Below are 17,975 nucleotides of genomic sequence, written 5' to 3'. Positions count from 1 at the left end.
AATAATAATTTATACTCAATAATCTTCTATACAATTTATCTTCGAGATATTTTTTCATTTTGATAACTAAATATTATCTAAGTCAAACACACTATACTCATAAAAAGCCAGCGCATATTTATAAAAATAAAAAATAAAAAATCCATGTATTTAATTTAATTTTTATTTTAAGGCCCTTCTCTTTTGATAAATTCTTTTCCAGGATCCAGGCCTGATTGTGGATCTGATTGTTTAAGTCTTGAGCATGGCCCAATTATAGATTATTAAACCTCTTTTTTTTCCTCAAAAAATTTCCCACTCATCTGCTTAGCCAAAAGAAAAAAAATTTCCCGCTCGTCCTTACGGTGGTGAACAGCGTCACACAATTTCGCAAAGGCAGCAGCCACACGTTCATATAAATTCCCAACCAGAGGTAATTATTTAAGGATTAATTTATAAAGGAACTAGCCTGACTAAATTCTCTGAACCCGTTTGTGAAATTTATGATCTTGCTTGAAAGTCTTTCACCAGCCTATGGTAGCACTGACCATTTCAGCTTTGCACATAACCTGCTCGACAATATTCTTCGAAGAGCCCTTTTTTTTTTTTTTTTCTGAGGGGGTCTATTCTACCTGCTTTAATGCTTTTTGTTAAAGTTTATAAATCCCCAAGCGGGGTATTGTGTTGTGTTCAGCTGGCTAGTCTTATTTTTATGGATGCTTTTTCAAGTGATTCAACATGATATCTAGGTGTTTGATCATATGAAGTTTATTAGTGTATTTGATACGAACCGATTTATATATTCAATCTAACACTCTTTGAGTCACCACTAAACTATAATATTCTACCAGAAAGATAAAATGGTTTCAAAATTTTTCATACATCCTTGGAGTGTCACAATGAGATCTGTCTATCTTTGCTTGGAAATGAAGAAAACTTAAGAGAAAATTAACAATTTCGTAGCCCCTAAAGTAAGACTCATCAGTCATTTACAAAATCACCCCTAAGTTAATGCTTGCTAATGTATTTTTTTTTTGCTGGTCGACGCTGGGGTTTCCTCTCTGTAGCCTATCTCCTCTGCTTGTCTGATTTTCATATTGAAGCCCCTTCTAGCTGCTCTCTGCAGTCCACCAGAGCATAAAGCGGGTAATTCTGCCCCTGCTGGTACCGTTTCTTGTGGCCACTTGGCCATTATTCCTTGAGTCTTTTTCGGATTGATCTCCATCCCGTCCACGTATCAGTAGTGGCTTCTAATTATATGATAAGCCACGACCTCAACAACCACGAAGGTCTCAGCGAATCAGAAGTATATGGACTAAGTCATGGGCAGCAACGTTCACAAAGAAGGAGTCACAGTTGCAGTTATGGGCGGAATTTACGATGGCACGTAAACAGCCATTTTTCTGCACGTTGATATTTAAGTTGCTATGAATTAGTTTCTGTTTTATGCATGTAGTTAGTTTCTGTTTATGCATGTAGGTTGTGGTCGCAATAATAGGAGAGGTTGCTATGAATCTTTTGTATTTAAACGCTTCTAATGAATAAAGAAGGCAGAGAAAAATTTCCAAATATTGTGGTTTGTTCTCACCCGAAGAGAACTATTGCTAGTTAATATATTAAGCTTGGACTGGGACCTATCATTATAGTAGAAAACTAATCAATTAATTCTGATAATACCCAGTTTACAAATAGAGAACAATAAGAACTAACTTCAATTCATATGACTGCTTCCAACTATGTGTCCTCTGGTGCATTAAATATCGCCTGATTTTCTTGTTATAGTGTATTTAAATCTATCCATATCTTTGTCCATTGTCCAATTATGCATCATCCTCTTCTCTAAATGCTGTGTTCAAAATAGGCATAGGCCTATCTTTTTTTTTTTTTTTGGAATAGACCTGTGCCTATTTAGTAGAAGCCATCAATTTAGTAGAGCTGTTGTTGAATCATTTCTTGTCATATTATTAAATATGAGATATAGAATTAGAGTACTTATATGACATCTTTTATCACAAGTTCGGATCAAGCTTGCAAAATGCTTAGACAAGTCGAAGTCATGTGAAGTAAAAAATTGTTTCATGTATTTTATTTCTTGTTTCTTAGGCGAGACGTACTACTTATGACCTATGACTGTTCAATTCTGCTGAGCAGATTAAGAATATATAGAAGGATGACGATCTTGAAGAGGTACATTCTACGATTGTTCATATCGTTGAAGTACATTACCGCAAATGTTGTGGACAGAAATAATGGGCGTATAGTTGCAACAGCATCTACAGTTGAACATTCTATTAAAAACTCACTTGAATGTGGTCGGTCTTGCAATGCCAAAGCGGCAACAGTTGTTGGAGAGGTCTTGGCTATGCGACTCAAAGTGGAGGGCCTTGAACAGGGACAAGGAAGAGGAATTCATGTCAATGTAAACAAAGAAGTTGAGAAAAAGGGTTTCAAGAACCGCACCAAAATATGGGCGATTGTCAATGCCCTTAAGAACAATGGAGTCAAAGTCGTTCTTGAAGATAATGATGATGATACTTCGAGGCCAAGTTTCTGATAAGTTTTTGCTCTTACCTTTTTCTTTTTAGTTCTCTCTAAATGTTTAGATATGCATGTAGAAGGTAGCTTTATACATGTTATACTAGTGAAACAGAATTGCTATTTTAAGAAAAAAATTGAATAAGAATGGTTTTAGATCTTTTCTTTCTCGTCTCTTTATCTATTCATGGTGCTAGATATTTCATGTCCAACCACAATCCATTGGGAAAATAATATTGATAAATCTAATTGTCTCAATTTGTAACTCTAGAAAATTGGCATCTGATCGCTATGCCTTGTGCTCTATTTATTCTGCAGAATATAGTTAAAATAGCTAAGCTGCCACTGGCTCTGGTGGGCTTCCCCTCATATACAAATGATCTACTCAGCGTGTTTTCTTTTTCTTTACGTATCTGGACAAAATTATTACAATTCCATCAATCAATTTTTTTAAATGTTTGGATTTTTTATCATTCATTTGATTAAAATCCTATATTAGCATAAGATGTTAATTCCGTGCAACAAATTGGTATAGAGTTGATCGAAAATTTTTATTTGAGGGTACGGACCTATGGCAAGCATTAGACTGCTGGCTTTTAATTTTAGAATCGTGAAGTTAGCAATTGGATATATATATAGCGATTGCACTAACAGTTATTGGAAATACGATAGAGAGTGGTGAAGAGACCAGAATAAAATAAATAGACTTTTTAAGGCCTATAAATACTTTTCTTAAAGTGATATTTGTTTTCCATTTGCAGTTTGGGATGGTGTAAATTCACGTCTAGGATGCAATAAAACTCTAAAAATTTAGAGTCTGCAAACACTGAAGAGTTCTTAGAGAAATTCTTTTAAAAAGAGTGTTTTAAGTGAATATGTCAAGTGTGTAAGAAACATCAAAGCTTGATTAGCAAAAACTTATTCACTTGACCATAACTCATACTAGAATGAAAATGCACCATTCGGTTTGTGATTAGACACCAAGAACAATTATATTGGTTATGAATAGATACATAAGCAATTGCATTGGTTTGTGAATAATCACAACCTTATGAATCAACACAACCCTTAGCTTAAATATGGACATAATCTTTAGCTTATAATAGGCACAATCTTTAAAGAATGATTTTAAATTCAAATAATTTACTAAAACAGCTATTTAATCATTGAAACAGAATTGATTTGTGTCACAAAATATACCAAAATACCAACAGTATGATGCTTTATATGTTTTATTGAACATTCTGCAAAATTAATAGAACGTCTATTTCATTAATTGAATGTCTGTTTTATATTTTAGTAGAATTCATGGAAAACTCATTCCATGAATTGAATGGCCTTTCTATATTTTAGGAGAATTCATGGAAAACTCATTCCATAAATCAAATGTCTGTTTCATATGCCTGTAGAGTTCGTGGAATACTCGTTCCACGTATATAATGTCTATTCAATGCTCATTCCACCAAACCTTGTTTTTAAAGACACCCGTTCTAATTTTAATTATGTTTGTTCCATTAACTTGAAATCTTCCTTCTTGGTTAAAATTATTATGTGCCAAACTTTATATATTGTATTCATATTTAATATGCCTTTTATTCCAATTTCAATTTAGGATTTGATTTGTATCACATTACAAGCAACTATTAAATTCAAATCCCCCAGTTAGATAGTAATGTTAAATGATTTATGCATACAAGTAGTCTTTTTCAAGTTAAACTTGTTATTAGTGTCAATATTTTAATAATTTATCAAATCAATGATAGCATTAACTTTAAACTAATATTTGTAACGATAAATTCAAAAATATCATACACAAATCATATTAACCAAAATTTCTCTACTTAAATCGCACTATTTTGGCCTTGTGCTTCATCTCAGTATTCACTAACATTTACAGAGTTTTATACACCTTTTTTTTATTAAATAGAGGCACAACTGCTTATGTTCATATAGATGAAGTTTATTAACCTTGATTTCTTCAAGCAATATTAAATTTCATTAAGAGTATTTAATACTCACTTTTTTCTTTTTATGGTGAGGTGTATTTATAAACAAGAAGGCAACGGGCCCAGAATAATCTAAGCTCACCTTGTCCGAGAGAACATGACAATAGAAACTAAGGAGAGGACTGGCACCCTTACAAATGAACAAACATTACCGAAGTTAGTGTCAACTTCTCTTAAAGGCTTAACGAAGTTCCTATAATAATATGGTTCAAGAGGAGGACACAACAAAAGCACACCAATTACAACAGCTAACATAAGCTAGTCCATCAAGCCCAAACTATACAAAAAAGTATGAACAACAAAATACAAGAGCCCTTTACTAGCAGGTGAAATTTTGACACAGGGACATTAGTATATTTCAGTTTTAAGTCCAAATCCGAAGCCAACAGAGCAACTAATCTGGAAGCTGTTCTAGGATAGCACATTATAGGCGTAATTTTGCTAGGCATCTTAGTATGGATGTTTGAGCTAAAAAGAGTGGGCTAAAAAGAAGGCCAAAGAATCTGGGTTGACTAGTTGCAGTTGTTCAAAACCTGTAGGCGCAATACTGCTTTTTCCTGGACATTGTAACCAAGCAAAGGTTGGACAGATTTCTGCTGAAGCTAGGAAGCTTGCAGCCAAATTATTCCTCTGTCTAGAAACAGAAACAGTATCGAAGGAAGTCTTTGCCCGGTTCACAGTTCTTGATCTCGGCTGGCTTGACAGGAAAATAGCTCTGTTCATAATGCATAGAATCCAGTAGAAACAAGAGGCAGTCCTGTTGCTGAGAAGTTTTGCATCTCCCTGATGGGGCGGTATAGGACAATTTGCAGTAGACAAAATTCTGCAGCACAGATCAGGCACCAAAAAAACCACCCGGTGGATTGAGGCAGACAAAATCTAGCATTGGCCCTGTTGGAAATATAAATTAGGCTTACAAGTGTGTACAATTGGCTTATGTTAAAGTCAAATCCACAACACTTATATACCACTCATTTTACTTAAGTTTATTAGATGTGGGACTCTTTTTTATTTGAGTCTCCAACACACCTGCCTTTCGGCTCAACCGATTTTTGGCTGGGTTTGCTTAAGTGCAAGCACCTAGGCTGTTAGACCTGCCTTTCGGCTCAACCGATTTTTGGCTGGGTGCATTGTCACTTATATCCAGGAACACTTAAGCTGTTAAACCTGCCGTTTGGCTCGTGCTCTGATACCATATTGGAAATATAAATTGGGCTTACAAGTGTGCAGATTGAAACCCATGTTACACAAAACCAATTGGCGTATGTTAAGGTCCAATCCACAACACTTATATATCACTCATTTTATTTAAGTTTATTAGATGTGAGACTCTTCTTTATTTAAGTCCTCAACACCCCCGCTTAAGTGCAAGCATCTAGGCTATTAGACCTGCCTTTCGGCTCAGCCGATTTTTGGCTGGGTGCATTGTTACTTGTATCCAGGAACACTTAGGTTGTTAAACCCGCCGTTTGGCTCGCGCTCTGATACCATTGTAATATCCCAGAACTATAATAAAACATATGACTTCAAAAGACTTGAAAAATCCCTTAAATAAAGTCAAATCTTGAATACAAAGTTTTTCAACCACAAAAGCATAAAAAACAAAAATCTTTCAAACAAAACATACAATCAAATAGTTACTAAACTAATTTTTTTTTTTTCTTTTAGCCAATCTTCCTAGCTAACTTCTCTTATTCTTTATTCCCCAAAGCTAAACAGAAACTCATACTTTATGACATCTTTAATCTGTAAAAATGTTAATGACGAGGGTTAAGCCGTCAACTCGGTAAGCAGAAGCTAAATGTTATATATGCATACTTAAACATTTAATTCAAATATTAATAAAGAAAATCAAATAAAAGAAGGTCAAACAGAAAACCAAGTGCTTACACATATAAAACCACAAATAAATAAATAAATAAATTATTTCAGAACTTTTCAAACTACCAAACTTAAGTCAAAATTTATTTTAAACTCTTGTCACGTAGTGTCACCTGTACTCCCGGTGACCTGGCCAGAATTTCAGAAATCAAATGTCACCTGTAATCCCGGTGACTCGGCCAGAATTTTAGAAATGTGCACAACAGAATAAATGATCCAGCTGGACCAAACTTATAGTTTCAGAGTTCAGAGCAGATATTCAGAGACTACGGACAATGAGTCAAAACCGTATATATAAACAAAATTTCAAATCATAAATGTACCATAAATAATTTTACTGAATCAATGTCTAAGTAATTAAAATTTAAGTGGAACAAAAAGTATATGAAAATATTTTATAACTTGCAAAAGTCATTTCATACAAACAGAATGAAATATCATTTATATAGCTTACAACCCATGTATGTGAACAAAACAATTATATATATAAATCAAAGAAACATATATATATATATTATATAAACAAAGCATTTGTAGAAATTCTTTGGGTTTGATAGAAAATGTTTATAAAAATATTATATAGCTTGCGAAAACCAAATTTCTTAGATTTCAGTATCATTTCCAAACATATAACATTTATATGCATACAAAACGAATAGTTTCTACTTACCTCGACTACCAGCAAAAGTCTACACAAACCCTTATACGATCCAAGCTATCACGTACAACCTATTCGGATCCTAGCCAAAACCAATGAATTCAAATTGTAATAATACTCTTAGTAATATCCTTAAATCCCGCTGAAAATCTTCAATTCCAAAACTAATTTTACAAATTCTAAGAGTGTCTAAGATGAATAGTCCTAGACTTAACTAACACATATTTATACTGTATAACCTTTGTTCTATAAATTTTATAAATTTTTACACAAATTAAAATGTTACAAAACTTTGCAGGGACAAAGAAGACATATAGATGGTTTACCCAAAAATTATTCAGCTAAAAAAAATAAATACAAACTTCTAAAAAAATTACTTCCGTCCACAGCTCCTAATCACAACAACAGTTTTCAAGTTTGACAGTTCATGCTTCCAGCAATTTTATAAAATTCTGTATAACTCGAAAATTCACGAAATTTTGCAAATATAAACTTAACATATTGACGTTTTTATCAAAAAAAAAATGAACCCAAAAATATTTTAAAAGTCATGCAAAACAAAATTTTTATCACAAACTATGAACACTGTCAAAAATATTTCAGATTGAACATATACTCTTATAATAATTTTAGTAGATAACATAATGTTTACAAAATTTTGAAAACTTCCAGAATTAAACTATATATGCTAATTTACTCATAAAAAAATTATTCGAGTCACAATCAATTTAAAAAGAAACTGAAAATTATATTTCTTTACTGGTCACAAATTCTGTCAAATAAATTTCAGGTTTAACACTCAATACTTTAACAATTTTAATAAATTATATTAAATAGATAAAATTATGAAAATTTTCATAACATAACTAGACATATTGATTTATGTAAAAAAAATATTTAAATTGAAAACGATGAAAAAAATATATATAAAAATAAATAAATCTTTTACAAAATTAAGATATCAACCAATTACTAAAAATTTGTATTATTATTATTTTTTCTTTCTTTTCATAAAACGAAATTAATATATAAAATAAAAATAGAATTAAAGGTATATAATTTCCTTTTGTTTTTAGTAAATTTACAAACTAATATAAAACTATCATGAAACAAACAATTTATAATACAAAATTGAGTCGAATCCTAAAAGAAACCCTAATCTTCAAATCATAAAACACCTATATATCAAAATAATAAAATATTGAGACATACCTTAATAAAATAAAACAACACTATTTCCTTGCCTTAGTCTCCTACTCACAATTCTTCTCTTCCTAAAATCATTACTCCCAACCTTGCTCTTTGTTTTGAAAATAAGAAAATCTTCTCTCTCCCTTTATTAATAATGATTTTATTTTTCTTTAAAGATAAGTTTTTAAAAATAAGCCTACATTTATCACAAATAAAATATCTCATCTCTTAATAGAAAAATTTAACTATTATCTAGATTTTACCTAATAAAATATTTTTAAAAATTAAACTCACCTTATCCCCTAAAATAATTATACTAATGATAATAATAATTAAAAGGTGAATATTACAATTCTCCCCTCTAAAAAAAATTTCGTCCTCGAAATTAGTACATACCTAAAGCTTCAAAGAGTTGAGGATACTTCTCCTTTATTTCAGCCTCTTGCTCCCACGTGGCCTCTTCTAACGAGTGATTTCTCCAACGCACCTTTACCAATGGAATAACTCTATTCCTTAAAAATTGCTCCTTTCTATCAATGACTTCTAAGGCTTGCTCTTCATATGACAAATCTTTAGAGATTTGGATTGGCTGATAGTCTAAAACATGGGATAGGTCAGCCAAATATTTCCTTAATGCCGAAACATGAAATACATTATGAAGCCTTGAGAGACTTGGTGGTAAGGCCACATGGTATGCAACTGCACCAATCCTCTCCAAAATTTCGAATGGCCTTATAAACCTAGGGCTTAGCTTCCCTCTCTTTCCAAACCAAAAAACTCCTTTCCAAGGTAACACCTTCAGAAAAACAAAATCTCCAACCTCAAATTCCAACTCTCGTCTACGATGATTAGCATAACTCTTTTGTCTACTTTGAGCTGTGCGAAGCCTTTCTCTAATCAACCTAATTTTATCAGATGTAATCTGAACGAGCTCTGGTCCTAGCAACTTCCTTTCTCCAACTTCTTCCCAACAAATAGGTGATCTACACTTTCGACCATACAAAGCTTCATAAGGAGCCATACCAATACTAGAGTGAAAACTGTTATTATAAGCAAACTCTATTAGGGGTAAATGGTCTTCCCAAGAACCACCCAAGTCTAGCATACATGCTCTCAACATATCTTCAAGGGTTTGGATAGTCCCTTCAGATTGACCATCAGTTTGAGGATGGAAAGCAGTGCTAAAACTAAGTTTTGTCCCAAGATTTTGGTGCAAACTTACCCAAAATTTAGAGGTGAAACGTGCATCTCTATCTGACACAATAGATTGAGGAACTCCATGCAATCTCACAACCTCTCGAATAAATAAGTCAGCCAACTAAAACATATTATAAGTGGTTTTCACTGCCAAGAAATGTGCTGATTTAGTCAAACGATCAACCACCACCCAAATAGAATCAAATCCCCTTTTTGAACAAGGCAAGACACTCACAAAATCCATAGAAATATGGTCCCATTTCCATTCAGGAATAGGCAAAGGCTGTAGAGATCCCTCAGGTCTTTGATGTTCAATCTTTACTTGTTGGCACACCAAACATTTAGAGACATAATTAGCAATATCATTCTTCATGTTTCTCCACCAAAAGTTATTTCTCAAATCACGATACATTTTAGTACCCCCTAGATGAACGCTATAAGCAGATTCATGAGCTTCACTCAAAATTTCTTTTTTTCAAATTATTATCATTAGGCACACAAATTCGTTTCCCAAACCTTCAAATATCATCGTCAGACAATCTGAATTCCAACTTATTTCCTTTCTTTATTTCATTTACAATTTCCAATAATAACGGATCCTCCTTCTGAGCCATTTTAATCCTTTCAGTTAACATTAGTTGAACCTTTATATTTCCCAGAAAACCACTATGGCCAGGTAATACAACGATGACTTCATATTTCCTCAAATCATCCAATATATGCTTCTGAGTACAAATTAAGTTTGTTATACCCCCAGATGATTTTCTACTAAGAGCATCAGCTACCACATTAGCCTTCCCTGGATGATAATGAATACGACAATCATAATCCTTCACAAGTTCCAACCATCTCTTTTGCCTCAAATTTAACTCTTTTTGGGTAAATAAATACTTCAAGCTTTTATGATCAGTGAAAATCTCACAAGTTTCCCCATAGAGGTAATGCCTCAAGATCTTTAAAGCAAAAACCACCGCTGACAACTCTAGATCATGAGTTGGATAATTTCGTTCATAATTTTTCAATTGCCTAGAAGCATAAGCCACCACCTTACCATGTTGCATCAACACACATCCCAAACCTTTCTTAGATGCATCACTATAAATGATAAAACCACCACCGCTTGAAGGAACAGTTAGCACCGGTGCAGAAACCAATCTTTTCTTTAACTCTTGAAAACACTTCTCACACTCCTTATCCCAATGAAATTTGACATCTTTTCTTGTCAGCTGAGTCAAAGGTGATGCAAGACTAGAAAATCCTTCCACAAATCGCCTATAATAACCAGTTAACCCCAAAAAACTTCTAACTTCTGTAACATTAGCAGGTCGTTGCCAATTCACCACAGCTTCAATCTTAGAAGGGTCAACACTAATTCCATCCTTAGCTACCACATGCCCCAAAAACACCACCTTGTCTATCCAGAACTCACACTTTTTAAATTTTGCATAATGCTTTTTCTCTCGAAGGGTTTGTAAAACAATCCCTAAATGTTTTTCATGTTCTTCCTCACTCTTAGAGAAAACCAATATATAATCTATAAACACAATAACAAATTGATCCAAATAATTTTGAAATACTCTATTCATCAAGTCCATAAAAGCCGCTGGAGCATTAGTTAACCCGAAAGGCATGACTAAAAATTCATAATACCCATAACGAGTACGGAAAGCTGTCTTTGGCACATCATCAAGCTTAATCTTCAATTGATGGTACCCTGATCGTAAGTTAATTTTTGAAAACACTGTTGCACCTTGCAATTGATCAAATAGGTCATCAATCCTAGGAAGAGGATACTTATTTTTTATGGTGACCAAGTTCAACTAACAATAGTCAATGCATAATCTCATAGACCCATCTTTTTTCTTCACAAATAATACGAGAGCACCCCAAGGTGAAACACTAGGACGGATGAGTCCTTTATCTAATAACTCTTGCAATTGAACCTTCAACTCTTTTAACTCTAAAGGTGTCATCCTATATGGAGCCTTAGAAATTGGAGCAGTCCCAGGTAACAAATCAATTGCAAATTCAATCTCTCGATCAGGAGGTAAGCCTGGTAAGTCTTCTGGAAATACATCTGAAAAATCTCTAACTATCGAAATATCCTCAAGTCTCACCTCTTTATCCTTATCAGCTATAACACAAGCCACAAATCCCCCATTTCCTTTATTTACCAAGTTTTTAACTCTAACTGTCGAAATTAACCCACTAAAGGAACTCTGTGCCCCTTGAAATCGAAAAGCTTCCTCTTCTGATATATGAAAAATAACTTCCTTGGAAAAACAATTAATACTAGCATGATACTTTGCTAACCAATTCATCCCTAGAATAACATCAAAGTCATACATCTCTAAGGGTAAAAGATCTACAAGAAATTTTCTACCCCCAAGGAAAATTTCACAAGACTTATAAACACAATCAATCCACACACAATCACCTAGAGGAGTAGCGATTGACAAAGGGTATTTTAATGGCTTAGGGGATTTCTCACAATGACAAGTAAAAGCATATGATACAAAAGAATGAGTTGCACCAGAGTCAAATAAAGTTTTAGCTTCCTTAGAAAATAGAGATAATGTACCTGCCACCACATCATTGGAAGCCTCAACATCTTGATTAGTCATGGCAAATACTCATCCTTGAGTCTTTGGCTTCTTGTTTTGACCTTCAACATTTTGAGTGCTAAAAACACCACGCTTCTTTGGGCAGTCTTTGACTAAATGCCCTATCTGTCCACAGTTAAAACAAGCTCCAGTCTTTCTGTGACATTCTTTAGAATGTGCCCTACCACAAAAACTACAAAGTGATACTACATTATTCTGAAGAGATCCCCCTCCCATAGGCTTTTGAGATGAACCACCCAAATTTCGAGGTTGAAAAGAACCAATTTGCTTGCTTAAACCACCATTGCGATTGCCACCAGGCTTAAACTGCTTACTCTGTTTGTCTCGAGCATTTTGAGACTCAGCTAAATATCTCTCTGCTATTATTGCCCGCTCAACCATATCCGCATAAGTATTCAACTTTAGAATAGACAATTGACTCTTGATAGCTGGTCTTAAACCCTCAAAGAAACGTCGACAATGACTACCTTTATCCTTTATAAGTCCTGCTGCAAAACGAGATAGAGTAGTAAACTTTTCTTCATACTCAACCACAGATTTGTCACCTTGAATTAGACTAAGAAAATCAGCCTCCATCTTAAAGCGCACATGATCAGGAAAGTATTTCTCATTGAAAACATCTTCAAACCTACTCCAAGTAACAGGGGCTGCACCCAATTGATTCCTTAAAAGACGTGAAGTAGCCTCCCACCAATGATCAGCCTCACCTTGAAGCATAAATGTAGCAAAGACAACCTTTTGATTATCACTACACCCCATAGCTGTGAATATCTTTTGCATTTGCTTCAACCAAGCTTCAGCTACCATAGGATATGTGGTCCCTTTGAAGATAGGAGGTCCTAACTTCTTAAATTGCTCCAACGTTGCACCACCAGCATTAACATCTTGTTCTTCGTTCCTCACATACTGCCTTGCGGGGGCTTGACCATTTGCTAATTGCTCTAAGACTCGAGCTTGACTTTCTAGAAATTTATTCATCGCATACAATATCGGGTTGTTTTCTTGAGCAAGTTGACGAAGGGTAATGTTGTCATTATCTTGATTGTCATCTCTCGAAGCTGAAGGGTTTTGCCTTGTAGCAGATCTACGTTGTGGCATCTTAATGACAATAACAGAATTAGCAAAACTTTAGTGTAAACTAAAAATATAAGCCTATATATATACTAAATTTATCTAAAGATAATCATATAACATGATCTTATTGCTAAATCATATTACCACAACACACATTAAAATCATCTTAAAGGTCTACAGAATCTCAAACCTAAAGCTCTGATACCACAACTGTAACATCCCAGAACTATAATAAAACATATGACTTCAAAAGACTTGAAAAATCCCTTAAATAAAGTCAAATCTTGAATACAAAGTTTTTCAACCACAAAAGCATGAAAAAAAAAATCTTTCAAACAAAACATACAATCAAATAGTTACTAAACTAATTTTTTTTTTTCTTTTAGCCAATCTTCCCAGCTAACTTCTCTTATTCTTTATTCTCTAAAGCTAAACAGAAACTCATACTTTGTGACATTTTTAATCTGCAAAAATGTTAATGACGAGGGGTAAGCCGTCAACTCAGTAAGTAGAAGCTAAACGTTATATATGCATACTTAAACATTTAATTCAAATATTAATAAAGAAAATCAAATAAAAGAAGGTCAAACAGAAAACCAAGTGCTTACACATATAAAACCACAAATAAATAAATAAATAAATAATTTCAAAACCTTTCAAACTACCAAACTTAAGTCAAAATTTATTTTAAACTCTTGTCACGTAGTGTCACCTGTACTCCCGGTGACCCGGCCAAAATTTCAGAAATGTGCACAACAGAATAAATAATCCAGCTGGACCAAACTTATAGTTTCAGAGTTCAGAGCAGATATTCAGAGACTACGGATAATGAGTCAAAACCGTATATATAAACAAAATTTCAAATCATAAATGTACCATAAATAATTTTACTGAATCAATGTCTGAGTAATTAAAATTTAAGTGGAACAAAAAGTATACGAAAATATTTTATAACTTGCAAAAGTCTTTTGATACAAACAGAATGAAATATCATTTATATAACTTACAACCCATGTATGTGAACAAAACAACTATATATATAAATCAAAGAAACATATATATATATTATATAAACAAAGCATTTGTAGAAATTCTTTGGGTTTGATAGAAAATGTTTATAAAAATATTATATAGCTTGCGAAAACCAAATTTTTCAGATTTGAGTATCATTTCCAAACATATAACATTTATATGCATACAAAAAGAGTAGTTTCTACTTACCTCGACTACCAACAAAAGTCTACAAAAACCCTTATACGATCCAAGCTATCACGTACAACCTATTCGAATCCTAGCCAAAACCAATGAATTCAAATTGTAATAATACTCTTAGTAATATCCTTAAATCTCGCTGAAAATCTTCAATTCCAAAACTAATTTTACAAATTCTAGGAGTGTCTAAGATGAATAATCCTAGACTTAACTAACACATATTTATGCTGTATAACCTTTGTTCTATGAATTTTATAAATTTTTACACAAATTAAAACGTTACAAAACTTTGCAGGGACAAAGAAGACATATAGATGGTTTACCCAAAAATTATTCAGCTAAAAAAAATAAATATAAACTTCTAAAAAAATTACTTCCGTCCACAGCTCCTAATCACAACAGTTTTCAAGTTTGACAGTTCATGCTTCCAGCAATTTTATAAAATTCTGTATAACTCGAAAATTCACGAAATTTTGCAAATATAAACTTAACATATTGACGTTTTTATCAAAAAAATATGAACCCAAAAATATTTTAAAAGTCATGCAAAACGAAATTTTTATCACAAACCATTAACAATGTCAAAAATATTTCAGATTGAATATATACTCTTATAATAATTTTAGTAGATAACATAAAATTTACAAAATTTTGAAAACTTCCAGAATTAAACTATATATGCTAATTTACTCATAAAAAAATTATTTGAGTCACAATCAATTTAAAAAGAAACTGAAAATTATATTGGTCACAAATTCTGTCAAATAAATTTCAGGTTTAACACTCAATACTTTAACAATTTTAATAAATTATATTAAATAGATAAAATTATGAAAATTTTCATAACATAACTAGACATATTGATTTATGTAAAAAAAATATTTAAATTGAAAACGATGAAAAAAATATATATAAAAATAAATAAATCTTTTACAAAATTAAGATATCAACCAATTACTAAAAATTTGTATTATTATTATTTTTTCTTTCTTTTCATAAAACGAAATTAATATATAAAATAAAAATAGAATTAAAGGTATATAATTTCCTTTTGTTTTTAGTAAATTTACAAACTAATATAAAACTATCATGAAACAAACAATTTATAATGCAAAATTGAGTCGAATCCTAAAAGAAATCCTAATCTTCAAATCATAAAACACCTATATATCAAAATAATAAAATATTGAGACATACATTAATAAAATAAAACAACACTATTTCCTTGCTTTAGTCTCCTACTCACAATTCTTCTCTTCCTAAAATCATTACTCCCAACCTTGCTCTTTGTTTTGAAAATAAGAAAATCCTCTCTCTCCCTTTATTAATAATGTTTTTATTTTTCTTAAAGATAAGTTTTTAAAAATAAGCCTACATTTATCACAAATAAAATATCTCATCTCTTAATGTAAAAATTTAACTATTATCTAGATTTTACCTAATAAAATATTTTTAAAAATTAAACTCACCTTATCCCCTAAAATTTAAATTTTATCCTATTTAAAAAATAATGATAATAATTATACTAATGATAATAATAATTAAAAGGTGAATATTACAACCATATCGGAAATATAAATTGGTTTTGTATAACATGGGTTTCAATCTTTACACTTGTAAACCCAATTTATATTTCCGACAGGCCCCTGCTTGAATCCATTTCCTCCTGGGCAAGGAGAGAGGAACTGTAAGTCTTCTGGAAAATCTGGGTAGAGCAGCCAAGCAGCCTGGAGGACTGGGTAGAAAGAATTCTAGACAACAAACAAATTTGCAGACTGAAAATGTGCAGCAGGCTAGAAATCGCAGCAAGGAGACCCTGCAGGAAATGAGAGGGGAGCTGCTGCTGTTGACAACTGGATCTAGTATGCAGAAGAAGATATCACTAGTGGAAAGTCTCTCTTGGAAACCAAAGTAGAAGCAGAAAGTCTGGACCCAAATGCAGAAGTAATATTGGCAGAGTATAGAGATGCAGCTGCAGCCATCCAGAACAAGCCAAAAAATAATCAGCTGCAAGGTAAGCAGGCATCAAACTTGGGCAAGAAAAAGTAAAAACAAGAACAAATCCTTTGACATGAACTTGGTGATAGGAAGATGCTATGATAAACAACTCCAGAAAACCTCTGCAGGACTTGAACAAGAAATCATCCGTTGTAATGCACACAAGGACCAAAGGAACCAAGGCTATAAAGTAAAAATTCCGATCGGCTGGGAAATCTTGGACAGGGAGCAAAGACTTCACTGTAACCTGAGGCAAGACCAAAAAACTGCAAAGAAAACAAACTAGGCACAGACACCTCCTATGGAAGCTTCCAGGACCCGAGCAAGATAACCAGCCATCTGCAGCTTTGAACAAAAATTCAGAATTTTGGTAGAACAGATTGAAGCTGTTTTTCCAAAAAAGCAAAGAAGGTAAGCAACAATAACTCTGGACACAAAACCAGGCAACAAGGGAAGATTTCCAAAGAAGGTAACCACTCTGTAGATGTGGAGGATGCAATAGTTTGGCAAAGCACAGAAAGCTCTGCAACATGCAGCAGCCTATGGAGGAAGCCAAGGAAAGTACCTTTGCAGCAAAAACAGTGGCCTCAAGCTTGGAAATTGAAACTGCAACCAGGCAAGAAATCACTAAGCAGCTCAGTGAAACAACAAGCAAAACAAAGCAAAAGAACACATATATTAGATATAAAAATACTCCTCCACACCATTTTCTCCAACAACATTAAGACTTCTGCCACTGTTCGAAGATGCATTGGGGAACCTCCTAGGTATGACCTTTGTAAGATTTTTTTTGTATAAACTGAATAAAATAAATCAATCAACTGTAATCCCAAGATATATGTATAAATTATAAAATACTAAATTAAACTTTAAGGTTTTAAGAATACTTTGATCGTCATGCAATTTTAATCTGAAAAACCTTTGAAAATCACCTAAAATTACCTATCAAGATTACTTCTCGACGTAACTTGAGGTTTTATTCTAGAAACCTCCTTAAATAATAATTTTGAATGAATAAGCTATACTTCAAATAAGCTATACTTTAGGCATACTGTATAAGATTTTGGAACGAAAACCTAACTAATATATAGTAGATTAATTAACTCCACATCAAACTTCAATAAACCTCGATGGCTACACTTATGTTATCTACACACATCATAACCTTTAAGTGTATTAGGCTTATCTTTATTGATCACTCAAACCTATCTATAAACTAACATTAGACTATTCAATTATCTAATTTTATTAAACTATAATCATAAATAATGTTAGTCCACATCAAAAAAATTCTAACATTCTCCCACTTAAGAAACATTAATTATTTTTATTTTATTTTATTTTTAAGAAAAGGAAAAACAATTTTTTGATTTTGAATAATTAACATTTTAACTTTAAATGACAACTATTTTAGAAAAAAAAAATAATTCAAAGATAAATTATACTTTTATAAATAATTCAGTTAATATAATTACTAATAACGAACTAAGGCATTATTTATGCTCTTTATCAACATAAGACTTTTCTTGATCACAATTATTAATAATTGAATTAACACGAATCAAATATGGGAGTGTGGCAGAAATAACACCCAATAAAGTGATTACAAATATATGTTAT

The 17,975-nt window shown here is 32.5% G+C and overlaps 1 protein-coding gene across 2 annotated transcripts; it reads left to right on the top strand.

Annotated features, from left to right (window-relative positions):
- Positions 1 to 257: 257 nt before the first annotated feature.
- On the top strand, positions 258 to 2,684 carry LOC123192598 (50S ribosomal protein L18). Of its 2 annotated transcripts, none has more exons than XM_044605202.1 (2): positions 258 to 412; positions 2,083 to 2,684. In XM_044605202.1, the coding sequence occupies exon 2, from the start codon at positions 2,099 to 2,101 to the stop codon at positions 2,531 to 2,533; it is 435 nt and encodes a 144-aa protein (XP_044461137.1). In that variant the 5' UTR covers positions 258 to 412; positions 2,083 to 2,098; the 3' UTR covers positions 2,534 to 2,684. The 2 variants fall into 2 exon arrangements, with proteins under 2 accessions (XP_044461137.1, XP_044461138.1); XM_044605203.1 differs by having other exon boundaries at positions 266 to 412; positions 2,131 to 2,684.
- Positions 2,685 to 17,975: the final 15,291 nt, after the last annotated feature.

Source organism: Mangifera indica, chromosome 12 (genome assembly GCF_011075055.1).
Source record: "Mangifera indica cultivar Alphonso chromosome 12, CATAS_Mindica_2.1, whole genome shotgun sequence".
Classification (NCBI taxonomy): Eukaryota; Viridiplantae; Streptophyta; class Magnoliopsida; order Sapindales; family Anacardiaceae; genus Mangifera; species Mangifera indica.
The sequence above is the reverse complement of the archived record's forward strand: the minus strand, read 5'-3'. Positions and strand labels throughout refer to the sequence as shown.

Bases quoted from the DNA above. Each gene is read 5' to 3' on its own strand.
- LOC123192598 (XM_044605202.1), top strand. From the start codon at position 2,099: ATGACCTATGACTGTTCAATTCTGCTGAGCAGATTAAGAATATATAGA.